This window comes from Fukomys damarensis, unplaced genomic scaffold (genome assembly GCF_012274545.1).
Source record: "Fukomys damarensis isolate Sample0158 unplaced genomic scaffold, DMR_v1.0_HiC HiC_scaffold_32, whole genome shotgun sequence".
NCBI lineage: Eukaryota > Metazoa > Chordata > Mammalia > Rodentia > Bathyergidae > Fukomys > Fukomys damarensis.
Window position 1 is genome coordinate 36,833,680 of NW_022900944.1, and position 20,685 is coordinate 36,854,364.

A 20,685-nucleotide genomic window follows, 5' to 3' on the forward strand; every position below is an offset into this window, starting at 1 on the left:
TCTGGAAACCCTTATCCCATGTGCACAGTTTTCCTAGAATATGATGGCAGGATGTGAGGTAGGAGCCAGTCACTGTGCAGCTACAAAGGAGAAGGTTTCCTACTGATTCTTCTTTGGAGACCATCTTATCCCTTCTTTGCTGGCATCTGTGGTATAACATTTTGTGAAATGTCATCTTAGATTTGGGGGCATAGTTGGCATAGCAGAGACCATGGAAGTGGACAGAAGATACCCATTACAGACAGTAGGGATTGTTTTCTAAATACCAGCCTGAATTTTATGTCTGAAATAGATTGTGTATATTGTATGTGTTTACTCATCACTGATATTCTAAATTATTTTTGTAAATAACTACAAGAGAGCCACCTGATTTGCATAATGATCTGCCAACACAGTTCCTTTTGCCTTAAGGAGCTCATTTTTATTATACTAGAAAAATTAAGAATGCAGAGCTGGGGATTTAGTTCAGTGGTGCTGCCACCTTCCTCGCAAGTACAAGGTCCCAAGTTCAATCCCCCATACCAAAAACAAAACAAAAGAATCCCTTCTCTATACTATCCAATGGATTACACAACAGTGTCTCCATTGTAATTTAATTTGGGGCCTTACATGTCATGGGATCAACTCAATATTCCCTTCAGATAAGGATTGTTCTTAAATAGGTCATATTCCAAATGATGTGCCATCTTTTTAAGGAATTATAAATATCTTTGCTTGTAGCCTTGGGATCTTCAGCTGCTAGTCTTCAAGAAGTCTTAGGAGCTTTTTAGACCAGACAAAAATATGCATATTGAAAGAGCACTGACTTTTCTGAGAATGTTGTTCATTATGTAATTACTGGGAGAAGTATGAGTTGCCTCTACGAATCCTTAAACATTCTGTTGAGTCATGTTGTTAATTATTCCAAGAAAAGGCGAGTAAATACTGACCTCTCATCTAACAGATGCTAAGTGAAGGGTGCACAGAGGTCTGTAACATAAAACTCTTACATTCACAACAGAACAGTACAACCAGGAATAACATCCACATTAATTGCCATTCAATCTTTAACAAATGTCCCCTTCCTTTAGGCTTTTTGACAAGCAAAATGGAGTATAGGGATAGTAATATGCGGAATTGGTTCTCAAGATTATAATTGGTTTTGTTCTAATGAAAAAGTTGTGGCTTCAGGGAAGTAATCTGAGCAATGGATTTGGACATCTGTCTGACTCTGTGGGAGTCACTTTTTTGTAATATCCACTTTTTTGTAATATACTCTATTTTAGTAGAAAATCTGACCCATAAATAATCAGGTAAAATAGAGTAAGTCATCTACAGTTTCAAGAGTCATTATCGGGCAAGTTCAAAAAAGTGAAATAGAGCATGTACGTAATTGAGAAACTGACTTTCTAGCAGTTCTTCTGGAATATCCAAGAATAAACCTTCAGGAGACCAAGTGTATGTTATCACATCAGGGCTCAAGGTAGAAGAGAGGGCTTGCATCCAGCAGAAATAAGCACTTATCTTACAGTTATAGATCATTTTTGTTCCAAAAGTAGCTGCAAATACAGTGCCCACCTAGGAAATCCAAACTCGGCAGTCAGTATATTTCTTGCCTGGCAAGAAAGACTCACATCTCTTAAGAAAAGAACAAATCTCACCAAACTGAGCACAAGAAGGCTAAGTATAATGTGACCAAGCAGCTTGGTCTGAGGGAGGTAGAAAGTTGGTATTGGTATCTGGGTGACTCTAAATCAGCTCTCTGAGTTTCTCTTGGGAGAGGCCATTACTCCATATTGTGTCATCAACCCTGAGCGCTCCAGTCTCAGGTCCAGAACTAATTTTATCCTGTCTTGGCACTCTCTGGATCACACCGCAGGCAAAATCATACTGGCTTCTCCTTAAAAAAAACAAGAGCAAGCATGAGACAGGCAGCGTAGCACACACCAGTAATCCCAGCACTCTGAGACAGGAGAATTACAACACTGAGCCCAGCTTGGGCAACTTAGTGAGACCCTGTCTCAAAATAAAAAATAAAAAAGTGCTGGGGATGTAACTCAGTACAAAGGCCCTCCAGGGTCAATTCCCAGCACTGAAAAAAAGAGCAAACATGATTCTGTGTTTAAAAAAAAGAAAAAGGTATATATGTAAAATAAACTTCTTCAAGCAACTTAATAAACCAATAATAAAGACTGCTTTTTTTTGGAAGGGCCTAGGTAACAATCAAGAGGATTGTTGTATATCTAATGTTTATCCTGGCACATGGTAAACACATGCATTCGAAATATTCATTAAATGAATGCATGAAATGCACTTATTGTTTGTGTGCTTGCAAACAATATTTAAGACAATTTGGAGTTCAGCAGTGACGAGCTTTATGAAACGTTCATTAACAAGGTCAGACAGTTGTTAGGAAGGTTGACAGCCAAAGGAGCCTATTAGGGGTCTTTGATTCCTTGCCTCATTTTTTGTTTTCCAGGATTTCCTCAGACCTTGATGTGTTCCCTCAATAATACATCTTTGGTCCCCATGACCTTCAAATTGCGTATCCCTGGAGACGGACTCGGGCCAGAAAGCATCCCAAGTGGTGAGCAGGCATCAAGCAAGAGAAGACTGGCTGGGACCAGTGAAGAAACACACACAATGAAACCGAAAGAATTCACCATCACTCCCAGCTGGGGCACCATTCGCTCTCATGGATTTGCTGCTATCAAGGTAACGTACAGCACACAGCCCAGCAGCTGAACTTCAAGTGGCCATCAGGCCTCACCGGGGGTTCTCTCTCTGCCCAGAGGCAGTGGAAGGGGTGCTTGTCAAGTCATACAGGGAAGTGGGTCTGTGGGAAATAATTGCAGCAACAAAGGAAACCAGACACAGATCCATTTGGGAAAAAAAAAAAATTGACACCGTTCCTGGTGAATTTCTATTAATCCAGATGCATGGCCTTTGCTAGAACAGTGGCTTCTCTGTTATGTCTCATGAAACCACCACTCAGTACAGGCAGTGCAGACATCAGCACCGACAGAAAACAGTGGAAGAACTCACTGATAATTAGGTTCTTCTTTCCTTCAGACCTGGATCCTTTAAATCAATAAATATCCAGATTTACGCCAAAGGTGACACCCAGCCTTTTCAGATTTGCAGTACAAATCTGGGCTTGTCGGGGGATGTGGACGCAGTGTTTCTGTCTGTGCTCTGCGTTTAGACCCAGAGGAACAGCTGTAGGAGGCTGCCCGTCCAACCCCCGCCCATCCCCTAGCTTGGTCTGAAATCAGGACAGTGCAGTGCCTTGGTTAAGGCAGTGCCACCAGCAGAACTATTTCACAGTTAACTGAAAAGGGTTTTAGCAGTGAGGTCTAGCAATAGCAAAGGCTATTAAATTGAAACAATTTTATGTTTTCTGGGAAAGAGAAAAAGTAAGACTTCACAGCTAAGGGTGGTAATTTTCTCTTTAGATTCTACCATAGAATATGTAGCCTAGCTATCATGTTATTCCCCAAATCTGCTTTAAATGTCTCTTAATATCTTGCCTCAAATCCACTCATCTTGCATCTTTTCTGAGCATTTTCAGCTCCTCCATGGGTTCTCTGCAAGTCCAATAAAGTTTGATGCTACCACGAATCATTACATCTCAGGATTGCTAGCTGTGACTTTCCTGATGGAAAATGCCGCAGCAAGAGATTTTTTTTTTACTTAATCATGCTCAGCCATTGTGTTACCTATCTTTCCTTTTGCTTTTCCCAGATAATGCAGGAATTTTTTAAAGTCTTACTACAGAATCTCTCCAGCAGCCTTCTGCCAAAACTGCTTCCCTTTTCCCTTCTAACCACAGCTCAGCTACGTAAACCAAGAGTTATAATCTTGCTAGGGTTCCCTGCTTTTTGCCAAACCCAACAAGGTGTCTTTCCAAGTCACTGACTTCACCTTCACTTTTTTTCCCCCTGTATATTTGAAAAAGCTTTTTCTAAGCTTCAGTTTTCCCTCCTGATCTACACTTCAGCCAGCTCTATGTGGACTCAAATTTGCATCTAGTGATTCCCTCTGCAACCAAAAAGATTTTAATTAGTACTTGATACATAATTTATAGATAGAAAAGCCTTAAGTACCAGAAGTTGTTTTCTACTTACAAGTATCTCTTCCAGTACAAATCATTTTAAAGCAATTAAAAGTTGTAACAAGGCTTTCAGGCCTAAAGTTTCAAAGCAGAAAATAAAAAATGTTGGGTAAAATATTTTGGTCAGATATTGTCCTCAGATGGACCTTTCTTTGGAGCATCCTGTTTTCTACTCTAATAATGGGAGGCAGGGCAAGATTTTAGTAAAAAGGATTGATTTTTTTTACACCGTTTTCTGGAATTCACAGGATTATTTTCATTTATTTTGATGTAAGGGAAATTTTATTGTAGTGTTTCTCAGTACACTGAACTTTTATGATTTAGATAGTCCAGATGATAAGGAACAATTTCAACTGCTATAATTAAAGATGTTTTTTAACGTATTGCTCATCCTTCATTGTCATCCTCACCACCACTGCCACCTCGGGTGGCATGTTAGTTACTTTTCTCTTGTTCCTGAGACAAAATACCAAACTCTCAAAGTTAAAGGGGAAGGAGTTTATTTGGCTCACAGTTCATAGAAGTTTCAGCCCATCATCAGCCAACTCCAAGGCAGGGACGACAAACAGCCATGGCAGAGCAGAAACACCTCAGCACACGCAAGGCAGCAAAGGTAACAATGGAGAGTTGCCAGCATTCTTCCGCTCCCTGGATCTTATTCAGACTCCTTAGGGCAGGCAGCACTCACGCCCTTAATCCCGGTGCCCTTGAGCCTAGCATTGCACCATGAATCAATTCCAGCATCACACGCTCTAGATCGAGCCACATGAGGCTTTGGGGCGACATCTGGACCTAAATCATAACAGGTGGGTATGTAGCTTCTTTAATAAAACCACCTCAGAGATGAGGAAACCTATTATTAAAAAAGCCACTGAGTTTCTAGCCTGGGCTTTGAAACCACTCAGCATGCCCTGACCCTGCAGTGCAACTTGTTAAATTAAAAAATGTAAACTGTCACCTATGCACATAAAGCACTTGGAAACCGTACTGATGGGCATGGTCCTCCTCCTGGCTACTCTCTCCCCTTTGTAGACAGAGGAATGGCCTTTTAGAATGGCACCTTCTCGCCTTTTTCTTCCCAGGTGACGTTATGCTCCAACACTGTGCAGAAATACGAGCTGGCACTGGTTGTGGACGTGGAGGGCGTGGGAGAAGAAGTGCTGGCTCTCTTAATCACAGCCAGGTATCACTCACCTGCTTCCGCCCTTCCAGGGTCCCCCCGACCCGAGGACAGTGCACACTGGATTCATTCTGCCTTCCTGGGAAGGGAAACAGAATCTGATATTCTAAGGACAAAGCTTTAGGACATCAGGAGTTATCAAAGCACCTTTGGTGGAGATACAAAGGGTTAAGTGTTTTACAGCAAGAACAGTGCTCCCTGGTGGGTCTGATGTTCAAAGTCTGAAACAGAAAAGGTGTTAGTGGGGAGAAGGGATGAGTTGCTGATTTTTTATTTTCGTCTTCCAATGTAGAAAGGCAATGGAGTGGGAAGGCACTGTTCTGTGCTGCCATGGAAGATCCATGTAGCCAGCATGTCCCTGCTCCAGGACTCTGTTACCGTGACTGAACTGTGGGCTGTGAATGGCCTCCTACCTGAGGCTTGTCTCCTACAGAACCATCACCAACCTCTCTATTTTAGGGATGCAGCAAGGGGCTCTGGAGTCAGGATAAAACCCTGCATCTCCCTGGCCCACTTACCACCTTCCCGGGAGAGTGGCAGTGAGGGAGGTGATGTCACCTACTGATGATGACGTGACCCCAGATAAAATCACAGGGCCACTCTCTTCCCAAAGCAGTGTCGAAAACTGGGTCTTGAAAGTGTGTGAATGAAAATGCTGGGTATAGGAAAGAAGATAAAATATTGTAGTAAAACTAATCATGCTAACCTGTCAGTCTCTAGGATTTAAATCTTTCATGAATCTTAGGAAGATAAAAAAAAAGGTGCAGATGGAGAAGATAACCAGCACCATTTCATGTATCATGGGTGTAGCTGACAACAAATAGCGACCCTAAAACACTCACTGTGTTGCCTCAATCCACTCAGTCTTCCTTCAAAACCTAAATTACTTTTGTTGATTAAAATCATCAAAAACTCTGATCTTGGACTTTCTACGTCCAAGTTTTCCTTATAGACTGGTCTCCCATGTCTTTTCCAGGCAGCCTTATTCTGATACTTTCCAATTCCTTGGCCCTGCAGCTATGAACAAGAAATACTGAATTTAAAAAATAAGGTCTAAAGAAGCTGTGTGTTTCCTACAGATGTAAGCTCTGCAACCCAAACAAAATATTATAAACCCTTTCAGCTACAGTGTTCGAGGCAGCAAAGGATTAAAAGTCATTGGGTCAGCTGACAACTCCCATTCTAGCTAAAAATGAACACTCATCTCATGCTCAATCACACGCTTTGGGCTTAAAGAAAGGCCCTTTCATGTCCTTCCTTTCAGTGTAATCTGCTGGAGCTGCTCCCTGACTCTCAACTAAAGTGTCGCTTTCGCACTTGCACCCTAAAGGGACTCTGTCAGGAAGCCAGCGTCGACAGCTTGCCACACCCTCACCATAGGTCTCCTCCTCTCACTGAGCACTTAGCCGGTGCCAGGCTGTGCCCTCCACTCACATTTATTTCCTTGATTCCCCATGACATCCTAGGAGGCATTGCAATTCCAGTGTCAGTCCCTAGAATGACCTTCATTTTACCTGTGAGAGAAGTAGGACTCCAGGAGGCAAAGCAGCCGGCTCAAAGTGACGCAGGTGACACTTCATAAGGTCAGGGTTGAACCCAGCTCAGTCTAATTCAAAAGCAAGTACTCACTGCCATTACACTGTGCATCACAACAGTGACATAGGGCAGGTTAGACACTGGGAGTCACAGACACAAAATAAAACCCAGGTCACCTAATAACAGGCCAACCGCAAATACAGGGCTTCAACTCCTCTCTCCCGTGCACACAGCTCTCCTTCCCTCTCCCAGCCCCTCCATATCAGAACCTCTGTCATGGTGCCAGTACTGGGCTGAGCAGCTGCCCAGAGCCTCCTCATTCAAGACAGCTGTTCTGCATAGGAATTAGAATTATTGCCATTATTTAGAGGATGTGAGCTGTTGCTAGTCCCGGGTGGGGGGGGACTTTCTGACTCAGCCAAAGTGTCACAGCTAGTTAGGACCCCATGCTGGTGGCATTGGCCCTGTTTGACATGGAAACAGATCCACTACCCTAGGGAACTTGCACCACAGGGCCCTTTGTCAAAAGAAGGCCCTGCTGAACAACAATGGAATTGGTACTCATTATCCACGAAAGACAACTGTTTAAAGAGTTCTGCTTCCAGTCCTTTTTTGATTAAAAAATGCTTGGCCAGGGGCTGAGAGAGGGATGACAGGAGAGAAGATCTGAAGATGATTAATGGAGTTATTAGGAAAAAACTGCTCCGCGACAGTGACAAATGTATTTGACTTAAGACTGTGCGTTCTCTATATGTAAACAATCTCTCTATTTTTGTTTAATGGACTCCTTTGAGCAGGTGCATTGTACCTACCATCCAACTAGTTAAGATGGAGGTGGACTTTGGGCTCTGCTTCCTGAAATACCCCTATGAGAAAACTGTCCAGCTTGTCAATCACGCTGACCTCCCAGGATGCTACGAGGTTCTGCCTCCGGTGAGTTACTTTATCCTTCAGTGCTCAGTTTTCTTCTTCCGCTGGAAGTCCTTGATGAGCAGGAGGAATCCTTCTGAAGAGTCGGATGCCTAAGCATGTGCCTTATGTAATTCTGATTTTTAACCCTCGAATAAGCCAGGGATAGGGTTACAGAGCCCCAGCTGGATTGCCATCTGCATGAGTGAGCAGCTGCAGGTATAAACAGCTGTTCATTTCCCAGGGAAATTGCCCCTGATAAAGAAGAGAAAGTGTCAATTAAGCCGACATACAGACGTGCACCTGCAAATAATTGCCTGCGAATTAACCAAGCCTGGGAAATAAGCTATGAGTTTTAATTTTGCCCATGGCTGTGATTTGATCAGCAACGTCAATACATAGTGATGCAATATTTATAAATGGACTTGTTGGTCCAGAAGGCTAGCGATAATACAGGAGAGAAAGGAGGAATTATGTCTTAGTGAAATGTGTCTTTCCCCATATGTATAGATAAAAGATTCCAAGATCTATACAGACTAGAGTAATGGAAGGTTGCTAATGAAGGTTACTAAGAATGCATTTGAATTTAAGTCTCAGTTGTGTAAGTACAATACTCTAATATAAACTCATGTGAAAGGTCAAGTGGGGGGTATTTGGCTTCATATTCAATATCAGTTAAAAGAGCAGTAAGGGGACCGGGGATTTAGCTCAGTGGTTCGGTGGCCTGCCTTGCAATTGCAAAGACCCAAGTTCAATCCCCGGTACCAAAAAAAGAAAAAAGAGCAATAAGGAGGCCACAAAACCAATGCAGGCTTAGGCTGCATCAGAGAATTACGACTCAAAGAAGAGACAGGCAGACGTGGGTCAAAACACAACCAGAGTTTTGTCTTCAGATCCTGTCATTGTAGTTTTTAATGGGAACTTGAGAAATGAAGTACACTGGGACTAACAAAAATGTGGTTCATGTCATCTGCAAATCTAAGTCATGAGAGAAGTCAAGTCGGATCTTAAACCTGGAGCAGAGACTTAGTGTAGTAGAGCTACCTCTCATGAGTCAAAGCACTCTTCTAAAAGAGGAAATTAGGGTCCGGTGAAGCAATTTCTGTACATCAGGGCTGAGAACAGGGTAGGACACTTGCTTTGGGAAGAAAATTTAAGGGGGGAACCAAACAACCCTCAATAATCAAGAAGTAACATTTTCATATTGTAAGAAATTAAAAGTAGGAGGAAAAGCATCAACACTTGAATGAAGATAGGATCAGTATTGCTAGTTTTCTTTTGCCTCAGTCTCCAGTGGGGCTCCACACTGCACTCAGCACAGGAAGGAGGAGGCGTGTGACTAGGACATGCAAGGCCTGACTAGGTACAGAAAGAATATGGCCTGCTCTAGAAGGGTGAGACCTGCACATTCTGTCTCCTGAGGAATGAAGATCCTTAGAAGTATTTTTCAAGAGGCTAAAACTTGTCCGGGCATGGTGGCACACACCTGTAATCCCAGCACTCAAGAGGCTGAGGCAGGAGGATCTCTGTGAGTTCAAGGCCAGCCGGGATACATAGCAAGCTCACCTGAACTACATAACAAGATCCACCCCACTACAAAGAAGAGTTACCCAAACTTACTTGACCATGGGATTTTTTTGGTGTGATTGTTGCATAAAAGCTGGTACTACGTGACAGAACAGGATTGTGGGACTGCACATGAGTATACACTGGATGACACTCATTCATCCATGTATTCATTACTCTTGTAAAAAACACACATGCAGTACATACTTTAGGCCAGAGAGCGGGTGTGGAGAGAGGAGGGCCTGGGCCATTCCCTAAGAAGTTTGCAGGCCATGAAGAAGATGGACATGCAGATGGTTACAGGGCTGCATGGAGAATGGTGGGGAAAAGGACTTTCCCGGTCCCCACAGCTTTGAGGGAATCTCAGAAGAGTATGCTGGGGCAGGTCACAGGGAACAGCGCTCTGAGAAGAGGAACAGCAAATGCACAGAGTTGGACGTGGGACAGTATCGTGCTCAGGAAGTGCTGGGGGCCTGGCCTCTCCTAATGGGGTGTGGAGGGGCATAGTGATGGGGAGCAAACCACGAAGGTGTAGAGGGCCAGGCGAGGGGCTCGGCGGTGGAGAGCCGTCACCTGAACTCACCTGTGTGGGGCTGGTGTCACCACCGAGTCTCACTGTGCTGGGAAGTATGAGTAGGAGCCTTATACATACTTCACTTAACCAAACCTCCTTCCTGGCTGACTTGAGGTGCTCGTCCCCACTGACTTTCCTGAACTAGGCAACATTTCTAAAGAACCCAAATGGACTCAGGACAGTACTTGTTTCAAAATAATAGGCTCCTTGGGGAGGGGGGGGAAGAGAGCACAGGGACAAGGGGAAAAATGAGAATCAAGACCTATTATGTAAAGGTACAGGATCCCAATGATGAAAGTAACTGTATTGTATACCTAGATTGTACCAATAAACTCAATTAAAAAAAAAAAAAAAGAACAAAATAATAGGCTTTGTCCCAGCCACACATGGCTGCTTACCCTGCTGGCTTTTCTCTCTCCAGGTGTGTGAGGACCCCCTGGCTGTGCTGCTTTCCACCCGCTTCCCCTGCGGGGTCATCCCCCCCCACAGCACTGTGCACGTACCACTGGCCCTGGAGACCCAGGTCACCGGAGAGCACAGGGCCACACTTTACGTCTCAGTCTTTGGAAGCCAGGACCCTCCTTTGGTAAGAGCTAGTTTTCAGAACCACAACTGAGATTGCTGTGCTCCTTATCAAGCCTTTTGAGCTTTTTTCTTTAAGGCACACACCAAATTTGCATATCCTCCAGTTGTCAGTGGTTACAGAGTTTTACATTTTTACTCTGCAATAGTAAAATACAAATATGATGTCACTAAGGTAAACTATTTGTGGAAACACCAAAAAGTAGCCATGTTGTATAGCAGTTGTTCTCAAGCCTAACTTGAACATCAGAAGTTTCACACGTACACAAACATGCTCATGCACGCACACACACACACACACACACCTCTGTATGACCCCTCTCCAAGGGCCAGCACATCTGTATGTTTACCAGACTTATCAGTTGTTCCTATGACAAAGCTGGGCTTATCACATGTAGTGGATCACATGTAGGCTGTGAGATCAATTTCTTTCACTGCTCCCCTGATCTTTTCCTGTGCATTGACCATAGTAACCATAGCCAGACCAACCTACTGAAGCTGTTCTGAGAAATAGTTTCTCTCCAGGTTAGCAATAGAGAGACGCGGAAAGCTCTCTGCTGCTCAGCCAGAATGGAAGAATAAATCTTGAATCTTAAAGGAAGTTGCCCAACAGGTTATGGGTCCCTAGGTGTTTGGTTTACTTGGGAAATGGGTGATATCAACTCACATTTGTTTGAAATGACTCTGATTGCTTAGAGAGCACAATGAACTAGGGTTTTACTTTTATCTGTTCTGTATAATATGCCAGGGAGCCTGACTTACAAAGCAAAACAACCCGAAAATATGCCACCGTCCAGATCCTCTGCTGGGCTTGCTGTGACACCCCCGCCCCTGCAGAAAAACAGCTCAAGAGAGGGTAACCAGAGCTAAGGGGAAGAAAGGGACCCACCTTCTTAGGCAAACAGAGCACAAAGGGGATTTCAGGTGCCAACCTGCGCAGCTTCAAGCAGTGGCCCTTCCTTGTCACGCCACTACTAAAGTGACAGAACTGAGACTCAAACCCAGCCACATCGAACTCTAAAGCACCTGCCCTAAATGCTCTTGAGGCTGAAGTACTACATGGGACTCAGGGACCCAGGATTTTGATTTTCCCTCAGTGCCCACCTCTGGGTTGACCCAGGGAAGCTGACCACCCTTGAGAAGGAATTCGGGGAGATAGTCACAGGTCTGACCCTGCATGGGCATTGCTCTGTCTCTGTGACCATGAGCTCCAGTGGGAGGGGGTTTCCGTTTCCATGAACACCCTTTCATGCGCCTTTCTATTAAAGGGGTGGCTAGCAGTTCTGTTTTCACTGATTTTAAAGGCTAGCTCTTTTCAGCAGGTCCTGTTCTTTTACACAAAACAGGTCTGTCACCTAAAGATCATTGGACAAGGCCCAGTTATCCACATACATCCCACTCAAGTTGATTTTGGCAACATCTACGTCCTACAGGACTCTTCCAGGATTCTCAACCTAGCTAACCAGTCCTGTATTCCTGCATTTTTTCGCGCACACATGGTGAGTAAATTATGGACCATCATCACATGATGAAAACAAGATTTGCTTAAACTATTAAGCCACATCAACCTCATCCCCAGTTCCTCTTTATTATAATCTTTTTGTTGATTAGGAAATAAAATATGCATGTATTTTGGTAAATAAATACATCTTATATAATCCCATGGCAGGAAGGTGTTTCGAGGGAGCCCAGCACTCTGAAAAACACTTTTTATACCTGTCTCTGATGAGAAGCACTTCCTTTAACTTGAATCTGTTAGGCTACAAATTTGTTTAGTGTGTTTGATCTATTTTTATTCTCATTTCCTTCTGAGACTATTTTAAAGCAGATAAGATAGTATTTGCTTAAAAAATGGAAATTAAAGAAAACAGCAAGGCAAAGACATATACAAAGATAGATATATTTTTTAAAATAAGGCTGTTTAATGTCTGTGTTTCATAAAGACATTTAGACATGCTGATCTCCTATAGGCTAATTTTTATTTTATTTAAAAGATTATTTATTTTTGCAGAAGAACAGAGATACTAGAATGGGGTGGGTGTTTTTCTCTCATAGATTTTAGGAATTCCTGTCGTAGTAATTGGAAGTATCATTAGTCTTAGCAATAGTGCTTTAAGGGCTGGGAATTTAGCTCAGTGGTTCCACCGCCATCTGCCTTGCAAGTGCAAAGTCCTGAGTTTGATCCCCAATACCAAAAAAAAAAAGGTCTTATTTTTGACTCCCACAGTCCTCCTATTCCCAAATTATTGACGTTTGAATTTATGAGAGCTAACATTTAGTTTTAGCATTTGTCATATATGTCTGAAACTTCTACTATTACTAATTTTATAAAAGTTGCTATCAGAAGGAATAGAATTATCATTTTCTGCTGACTTGTGACAGCTCAGGAGGCACTGGTCCCAATTAGTAACTATTTATTGTTATTGTCAGTTATTTTATTATTGTTCTTCCATATTGCTTGTACAGGAAGCCATTCCCACATATAATCACTGCTCTTTTCAACAAAAATTTCTGACACAGGGCCAGAGATTTAGCTCAGTGGTTCCGCCACCTGCCCCACAAGCACAAGGAACCAAGTTCAATCCCTGGTACCAAAAAAAAAAAAAAAACAGAAAAGAAAAAGAAATCTCTGACACAGCCCCTGTCTTGCTCCATCCAGCATCTTGTGGTTCTTATGTAAAGAATATTGTTTAATAATGCTTAGAGAAAAGTCTCAGAGAAGATGCTTCTGCTAGTCTTCACCCAGTTAGCCAACAGACGCATTTGGTAGAAATCATGAGGCATTGCTTTGGATCTGTTTCTTCCTGGCCTGGTGCAGAGTTGACAGCAGAGGGGAAAAATGTTAGTGTGCTTTAGGACCCATTAGGTGGGCACCACAGACTATGCAGATGGGTACCCCAAGATAGTTTATGTACACATACGGCACCTCTTCCCTGTCATTGTCAAGTATCTCCAGATTTCACTTTTTATTAGAAACTTACAGTGCATTTCAAAAAGCATATCAAAGATCTCTCTCCCTCTCCTTCTCTGTCAATAATATAAATAGTGAATGACCCAGTTGGCTTGTTAAAATGGGACCTTTTCTTTTCCACAAAGATTTCATGATTCCATCTTTCAGTTCCTTAATGTTTCCTTAAATCAGCAAGCTCTGGTTCCAAAGAGCCAAATGTGATATAAATGATCTACTGTAGGATGTGTTTTTCCCTCCATCTGCTCTTGGAAAACAAGTTCCAGCATAAAAGTAGTTTCAACTGTACTTCTTATAGGTGAAAGTTAAACTCCTTTCGTATTTCAGATGGGATTTTTGTGGAATTTCCTAGCAAATATGTATTAACATTGTAGAAATTGAACTATGCTACCTTAGAAGCAAACTAGAGTGGAAAGAAACTGAAATATCATTTATCAAATTTCAACCCAATGTGCAGTGTCACACCCCCATATTAATTCTTCGGGAAGTTATCAAGCATTAGGAAAGAATTTTAAGTGGTAGCTTTTTCTTTCCCGACTAAGCCTACTGTGACTTCGGGTGCTTCATCCTCTCTTCTTGCTGGCTGCCCTGACGGGAAGGGTCATTCTCTGTGCTCTCCGGCTGTCAGTGAGTGTCATCCCTCCCTGCATGTGGCCCCCACTGTTAACCATCCGGTGCACTCGGTCTCATGCGTGGCCACACATCACGGCCACTGCTGTGATTAAATTCTCCCTTAGCCCAAAAAAAAAAAAAAAACACATCTGTTTGATACCAGCTGGGCAGTCAGGAGATAGGAAGCTGGAGATCTTCATGGTGATGCTGGGAGGCTCTGAAACACAGAGCCATTTTGAATTTCTCAAAAATAAATGTTATACCCCCCTAAAAAATGTTTTTCACTGAGACCTCTTCTTATAGTATAAGTTAAGAAACGATGAAGAGTATGTAGGAGACACATAAATTGATAGATTTCATTAAAGCATAGCTTATTCTGAGCATAAAAGAAAACACGATTAGCACAAAGAACATCCTGGAACATCAGGTTCTCCCTTGCTTTGGGGCATCTGGAATACCAGCCGGCCTTCAGGATTCCCAGGGAGCTGACTTACATTTGGAACAACCCCGTAAATTCTCTCTGGTTTGGAGGAGTAAAAACTATCTGAATGTGAGAACACAGCATGTGAGGCCTCTTTGGGTAGTGCTTGTAAGAAGGCCCCATCAGGGAGAGAGATTTAATTTTGCAGGATCTGGTGAGCAGCAGAAATGGGGGTGAGGACACAGTATCATGACGCACAGCGGTATCGTGAGGCCCTGAGGACCTCAGTGCTGGACTGGGGACAGATGCCTTCTCTTTGCGGGACTCCTTGGCTGGGCAGAGCAAGTGAACTTGTTTGGAGGCATCTGGAATCTTTTTCCTTTTACCCTTGGCTCTAGATTAGCTTTGGCCACGGTTGGTTTGAAGCCTTGTGTTCAGACGCCGGTGACACCTTGGAAATCAACTGGCACTGAGACCTCTTTGCAGTGGCAAGGAGAGGCCACTGTGTTTGATATTTAGAATTCCTGGACCATGGGCATGGGATTTCTGATGTGTCACTCAAGCGTGGTTCTTTTAAAATATTTATTTTCCCCTCACTCACCATAGCCACACATGGCTTTCACGTTGCCTTCACACCCTCAGCCCCTGGGTAGTTTCCTTACTTGATTAGGGACTTTCTTTTTTCTTTTTTTTTTTTTTTTTTTTTTTTTTTTTTTTTTTTTTTTTTTTTTTTTTTTTTTTTTTTTTTTTTTTTTTTTTTTTTTTTTTTTTTTTTTTTTTTTTTTTTTTTTTTTTTTTTTTTTTTTGGTTCCAGGGATCAAACTTGGGCCCTTACAAGGCAGGCGGCGGAACCACTGAGCCAAATCCGGGGCCCCATTAGGGTCTTTCTTTGTGTACTTATTTGTTTATATATCTGTCTTTGACATGGTAACAGTTTCTGCACTGAATTCCCAGCACCTAGAAGCAAGTTTGACAATTGTAATGATGACAATATAACATTAAATTATGACTAACATTTATTCAGTTCTGTTTGGTGCTTTATATAGAGTATTGCAATGTTACAATTCTGTGAGAAAAATGCTGCTATAAAACCCCTGTTTTAAGGAGGTGGAATCAGGTTAAGCAATTTTCCATAACACATAATTGTCAGACCTGGTTCTGGTCCCAGAGCTCTGGGCTACAACCCGTGAGCCCTCCCTTGAGCTTCTCTGCTGCCTGGCTTCATCTGGTCAGAGGATATGGAAATGGTTGGGAAATAGCAGAGGGATTTTACTTTCTTCTTCATAAAAGACCCTTTAAGTAAGACATACCTAGAAGAGCAGGGTTTGCCAGAGGAGCAGGAGAATAAGTTAAGGAGCACCTGAAACAGACAAAAGGTCTAGGGTCCATAACATTTTATTCAGAGACAAGCTGAGATCTCTGAATGCAAATCATCTCCACGGTGTCATTTTTCAACCAACCATGGTTGCATTGATTGTATGTCATAAATAATGACATAAGCTCTTCCACTTTCTTCCTTATACTTTGTAATGTATAACACAACATTCGGTTCACCTATGTGTGTGTTAAAATCCTTCACTATCGCAGCTCTTTAAAAAGATTTAAAATTCAAAGTGATGCTTTTACTTTAAAAAATAAATAGATAAAACCAGAATAAGGTTGTCAGGCAGGCGTTTCAGATCCGGTGAAATTGTTGACGCTGGGCTCCATTCATTTTAGGAAGCAGTGAAAATTGTGGCCATTGTCAGAGTCTCTTTTTAAACTGGTCTGCAGGAAACTGTGGCTCTGCCCTACACACTCCATCATCTTTGCACACCTGAGCTTACCTAACAGGCCTAGAACTCGGACTTCTGGAGAATTTACTGTCCATGGGGATTAGTGTTAGAGAGAGTTCTGATGGACACGCAGTAATTCCCCAAGGCCTTTTGACGGATAATGTCATTAGATTACTGCACCCCAGTATGTGGATATAAAGAGAATGGCTTTCTTAGCATTCTTAGATTAGCTCTACCCTCTAACTTACCTGTGTGTCTGTGGAAGGAAACGGTTCAAGGAAACTGTAAGGAAAAAAGATATTACAGAAAAATGGAAAGAAAAAGCACGAATCAGAGACCAACCACACTTGTTACACCTCCTTATTCTTTTGTTGTTGTTTCTGATGGATTCTGAAAAATGGTAGCTTTCTTTATTTACCAAGTGACAAGTAGGTTATTATAAACAATACTGTAGTGTACAGAATACTTGTCTGTCTTTGTGTGTGCAAGAGTTTGGAGTATTTAGAGAGTGAGCAATATCTATGCTGGCATTGTTAGGTCTTAATGCAAGAGATAGGTGTGTTTTCAACTTCACTAGTTATTGCCAAATTACTCTGTAAGTGCTTTGCACCTTCCAAGGTGCCCTTCCAGGAGTGTTTGTGCTATTTTTACAATGGATAAAACCTACAATGTCAGACTCTTAAGTTCTTGCCAGCCAGAACATGAAATTGTGTCTCACTGTAGCTTTAATTTGTTTTACCCTTATTACTACTGAGGTTCAGAACTTTTCATTGGGATATCTTCTGCCAACTGTCTATTATCAATTATCTATTTGTAGATAGATATTCTTTATGTATCCTGGATGCTAAGCTTTTTTATAGTGGGAGTTTGGATTTTTTAAAGGTGTTTTTAATTTTATGTCAACTTTGTAAATCTTTTCCTTCTGCCTGATTCCCATCCCTTTTCTTCTATTTCAGTAGTTTAGAGTTTAGTTTAGACCCTTGTTTTTCACGTCTTTAATTGGCTACATTTATTTTTTACATATAATACAAGTAAAATCTACTTTTTCCACAAAGAAAGTCCATCAACAGCGTTCTATCACCAGTGACTCAATAGTGCTTCATTTTTGCACTTGTTTTTAATACTTCCTCTGGGTCTAACACTGTATACTCCTAGCATGTTTTTGAGCTTTCTTCTTATTCCATTTACCTACCTTAGCATCACTACTCCCAATCTTAAATGCTCAGCCTAATGAAAACAATAATAACTAACACATTATATATCAGGCATTATTCTAAGTTCTTTTCTGTGTTATTTTATGTAATCCTCAACAACTGGACTAGGTGGCTTTTATTTTTAACTCTATTTTACTGATGAGGAAAATGAGGCACAGGGATGATGAATAAGTAGGCTAAATTTACATAGCTAGAAAACAAACACTGGGCATTGTATTGTGAATATCTATTAAGATTTCTTTTAGGCCGGGGATTTAGCTCAGTGGGTCTGCCTCCTGCTTCACAAGCACAAGGTCCCAAGTTCAATCTCTGATACCAAAAAAAAGAAAGAAAGAAAGAAAGAAAAGATTTCTTTTAGATCCTGTAATAAAGTCAGTTTTCTTCATAAAGGTCTTGCACATCCATTGTCATCTTTCTCAAGTTCCTTTTTGTGAATAGTGCCCTTTTTGCTTCGTGTTTTCTAGCCAAATATTAGTAATGCATTAGGACACTATTGAATTCCCTTGCATGAGCTTTCAATCGTGTCACACATTTCTTAATTAGTTCTAATTGTTTGTAGACTCTTGGCTTTATTTTCCAATCCTTGTACCTTGCTGCTTTTTCTTGATTCATGTTTGCTACTATCTTCAATGTGATGTTAAGATGTAGCAGTGAGAGCAGTCATGTCTGTTTTATTCCATACTTCAACAGAAAACTTTCAGATGTTTCCCCTTAAATATATTTCAGTAGGTACTTATGCCACATTAACAAAGTTATCACCCATTTCTATTCTTTTATCATGAATAGATGCTAAAATATAATACATTTTCTTTATCCTTTCATGTGATTATCTGAGTTTTTCTTTAAATTATTAATATGGTGAATTAAATGGATAGATTTTCCGATTCTGAGCCACCTGCATCCCTGGGATGAATCCAACCAGGTAAGTTATTATTTGAGTTTATTGCTGATATGATCACTGTCATGTTATTTAGAGTTTTGTATCTGTTGTTTAGCAATTTTTTTTGACATTGTACTTTTCTGATTTTGATATTGAGTAGTCTTAAAATCAGAGTTAGCACTACCTTTTTCTCTAATCTTTGAAAAAGATCCTTATGTAAACTTTACATAAATTAGAGTCCATTCTTGGATGAGAAAACCATAAAATAATTTAATCACAGGATCATAGTGTGTTTATTGAGGATGGGAGATGTACAGAAATTAATAAGAAATTTTTAACTATTGATTCATTTTCTATAATGTTTATTTGGATTTAAATTTAAACATTTTTTAAGTTTTAAATTTTACCTGAGTTTACAAATGTGTTGAAATAAAACTATCTCTAATATGTTCTTGTGGTTTAAAATGCTGAAAGACAGATAAAATTTAAATATACATTACTAAGTGAAAGAAAGCAAGTTGAAAAGGTACAGATGGCATAATTTCAACTATCTTACATCTGAAAAAAGGCAAAACAGTCAGTGGAAAAAAATCAGTGGTTCCTAGGGGAGCAGAAAAGGGAGGAGTGATTAGTAGAGCTCAGAGGATTTTTAAGACAGTGAAATTCTTCTGCACAATACTGCCGTGGTGAATACATGTCACTTTACTATTATCAAAATCCATAAACTGTTCAAGACCAAGACTGAACCCTGATGGAAAACCTAGATTTTGGTGCTAATGATACATCAATTAATGTAGGTCCATTGATTGTAACAAACGTATCACTGTGTGTAGGACACCAATAGGGGGGCAGGGTGAGCTCGTGTGGGACTAGAGGATTACATCAAAAGTCTCTGGACTTCCTCTTCAGATTTCCTGTGAATCTAAAACTACTGCAAAAAAGAAATGAATTATTTAAAAAATTCATTTACGAATTTATGCTCATCTTATTATTTTTTCTTTCTTTACAGTATCTTCATTCTTTTTCAGGCACCATCAGTTGAACTAACATATTTTTTCAATTTTAGCTGAGCAGTACATTCAAAGTTTATAAATATTTTCTATATACAACACAAACATTACACAGTGCAACATCACAGATTTTTATTTGTGATATTATCTTTATTGTTGTTATAAATATGAAATCTGTTGTGATTTTCTTTCTTTAATATATGAGTTAAATATTGATATATATTTTTAATTCTTAACATTTTGTCTTGTATAGGTTTTAATGAGTAACATTTTTTTCCTATTTGAGATCATTTTTTTTCCATTAAGTTTATTGGTAAATTTCAAGTAAATGATACAGTTACATTCATCCTTGGGATCTTGTACCTTTACATGATGTACCTTGGTTCTTATTTTTTTGAATAACTTTTAATTACACGGCAGTTAGAGCACATGGTTTGTAAGACATATACTCTGAATTTGGTTGGGGGGAGACATCAAGTATGACAGGTGTTTATAAATATTCTACATGACACTTTGAGACTATGATGCTAAGTGAAATAAACCAGACACAAAAGCTTAAATACCACATGGATTCTGTTATATGAGAAACTTCAAATATAAACAAAATAAAGAGCAAATTCAAAGATAGATAATAGGGAACAGGGAGATAGATATTTTTGCAAATGGGACGGGTACCAAGAGACAGGGAGATGGGAAGGAGAGGGGAAGGGAACATGAAAAAAACTAAGATGTTATGTGCACATACCAACTTCCCGTAGTGAACAGAATCATTATGTATTTATAAAAACAAAATACTGTAATTGACAAAAACTAATCTTTCAAGACCTATTGTGATTTATGGAACACTAGACTTATTTCTATGTATAACTTTGCATTTTTATGCTGTACTATTTCCCACACTGCACTGCTTCTCTCCTTCATTTTTCTCCTTTGCTGTTTATATTTCATTAAGGAGGTTTATCTAAGTACCACCCCCACCAATCCCTATCATTTTACATATAGTTTTCCTATACTTGTTTGGAAGCTATAAATTTTATTCATTTTATTTGTTAAGTAACCACCTTTACATCATTGACTAATCATATACCTTTTTCTAGCAATAATAAAAGAATGTACTACTTTGGTCTTCTTTGAGAATAATCAAAAAGCACTCTATCACATGTTTATTATGTCTTGACCTTTCCTCATCCCATTTTTTAAACATTATGTAGAATTTGAATATTTTCTTTATCAAAAACAATGATCATCCCTGGTGTGAATAATCTGCAATAATACATAAGATTCTAATAAGATTACTGACATTTAGAATGGGAAGAAAGGAGCTAAAGGTGTAGGGAAGGTGGGACGGGTAGGGGGGGTAATAAG

The 20,685-nt window shown here is 40.5% G+C and overlaps 1 protein-coding gene across 4 annotated transcripts in view; it reads left to right on the forward strand.

Annotated features, from left to right (window-relative positions):
- Window positions 1-20,685, forward strand: part of Hydin (HYDIN axonemal central pair apparatus protein) — a 365,508-nt gene that overhangs the window by 146,730 nt on the left and 198,093 nt on the right. For all 4 annotated transcript variants that reach the window (XM_010644447.3, XM_033757831.1, XM_010644448.2 and 1 more), the window contains exons 14-18: window positions 2,459-2,694; window positions 5,176-5,276; window positions 7,607-7,742; window positions 10,280-10,444; window positions 11,787-11,939. In XM_010644447.3, coding sequence (XP_010642749.1) covers window positions 2,459-2,694; window positions 5,176-5,276; window positions 7,607-7,742; window positions 10,280-10,444; window positions 11,787-11,939 — 791 coding nt within the window. The remainder of the gene's footprint in view (window positions 1-2,458; window positions 2,695-5,175; window positions 5,277-7,606; window positions 7,743-10,279; window positions 10,445-11,786; window positions 11,940-20,685) is intronic.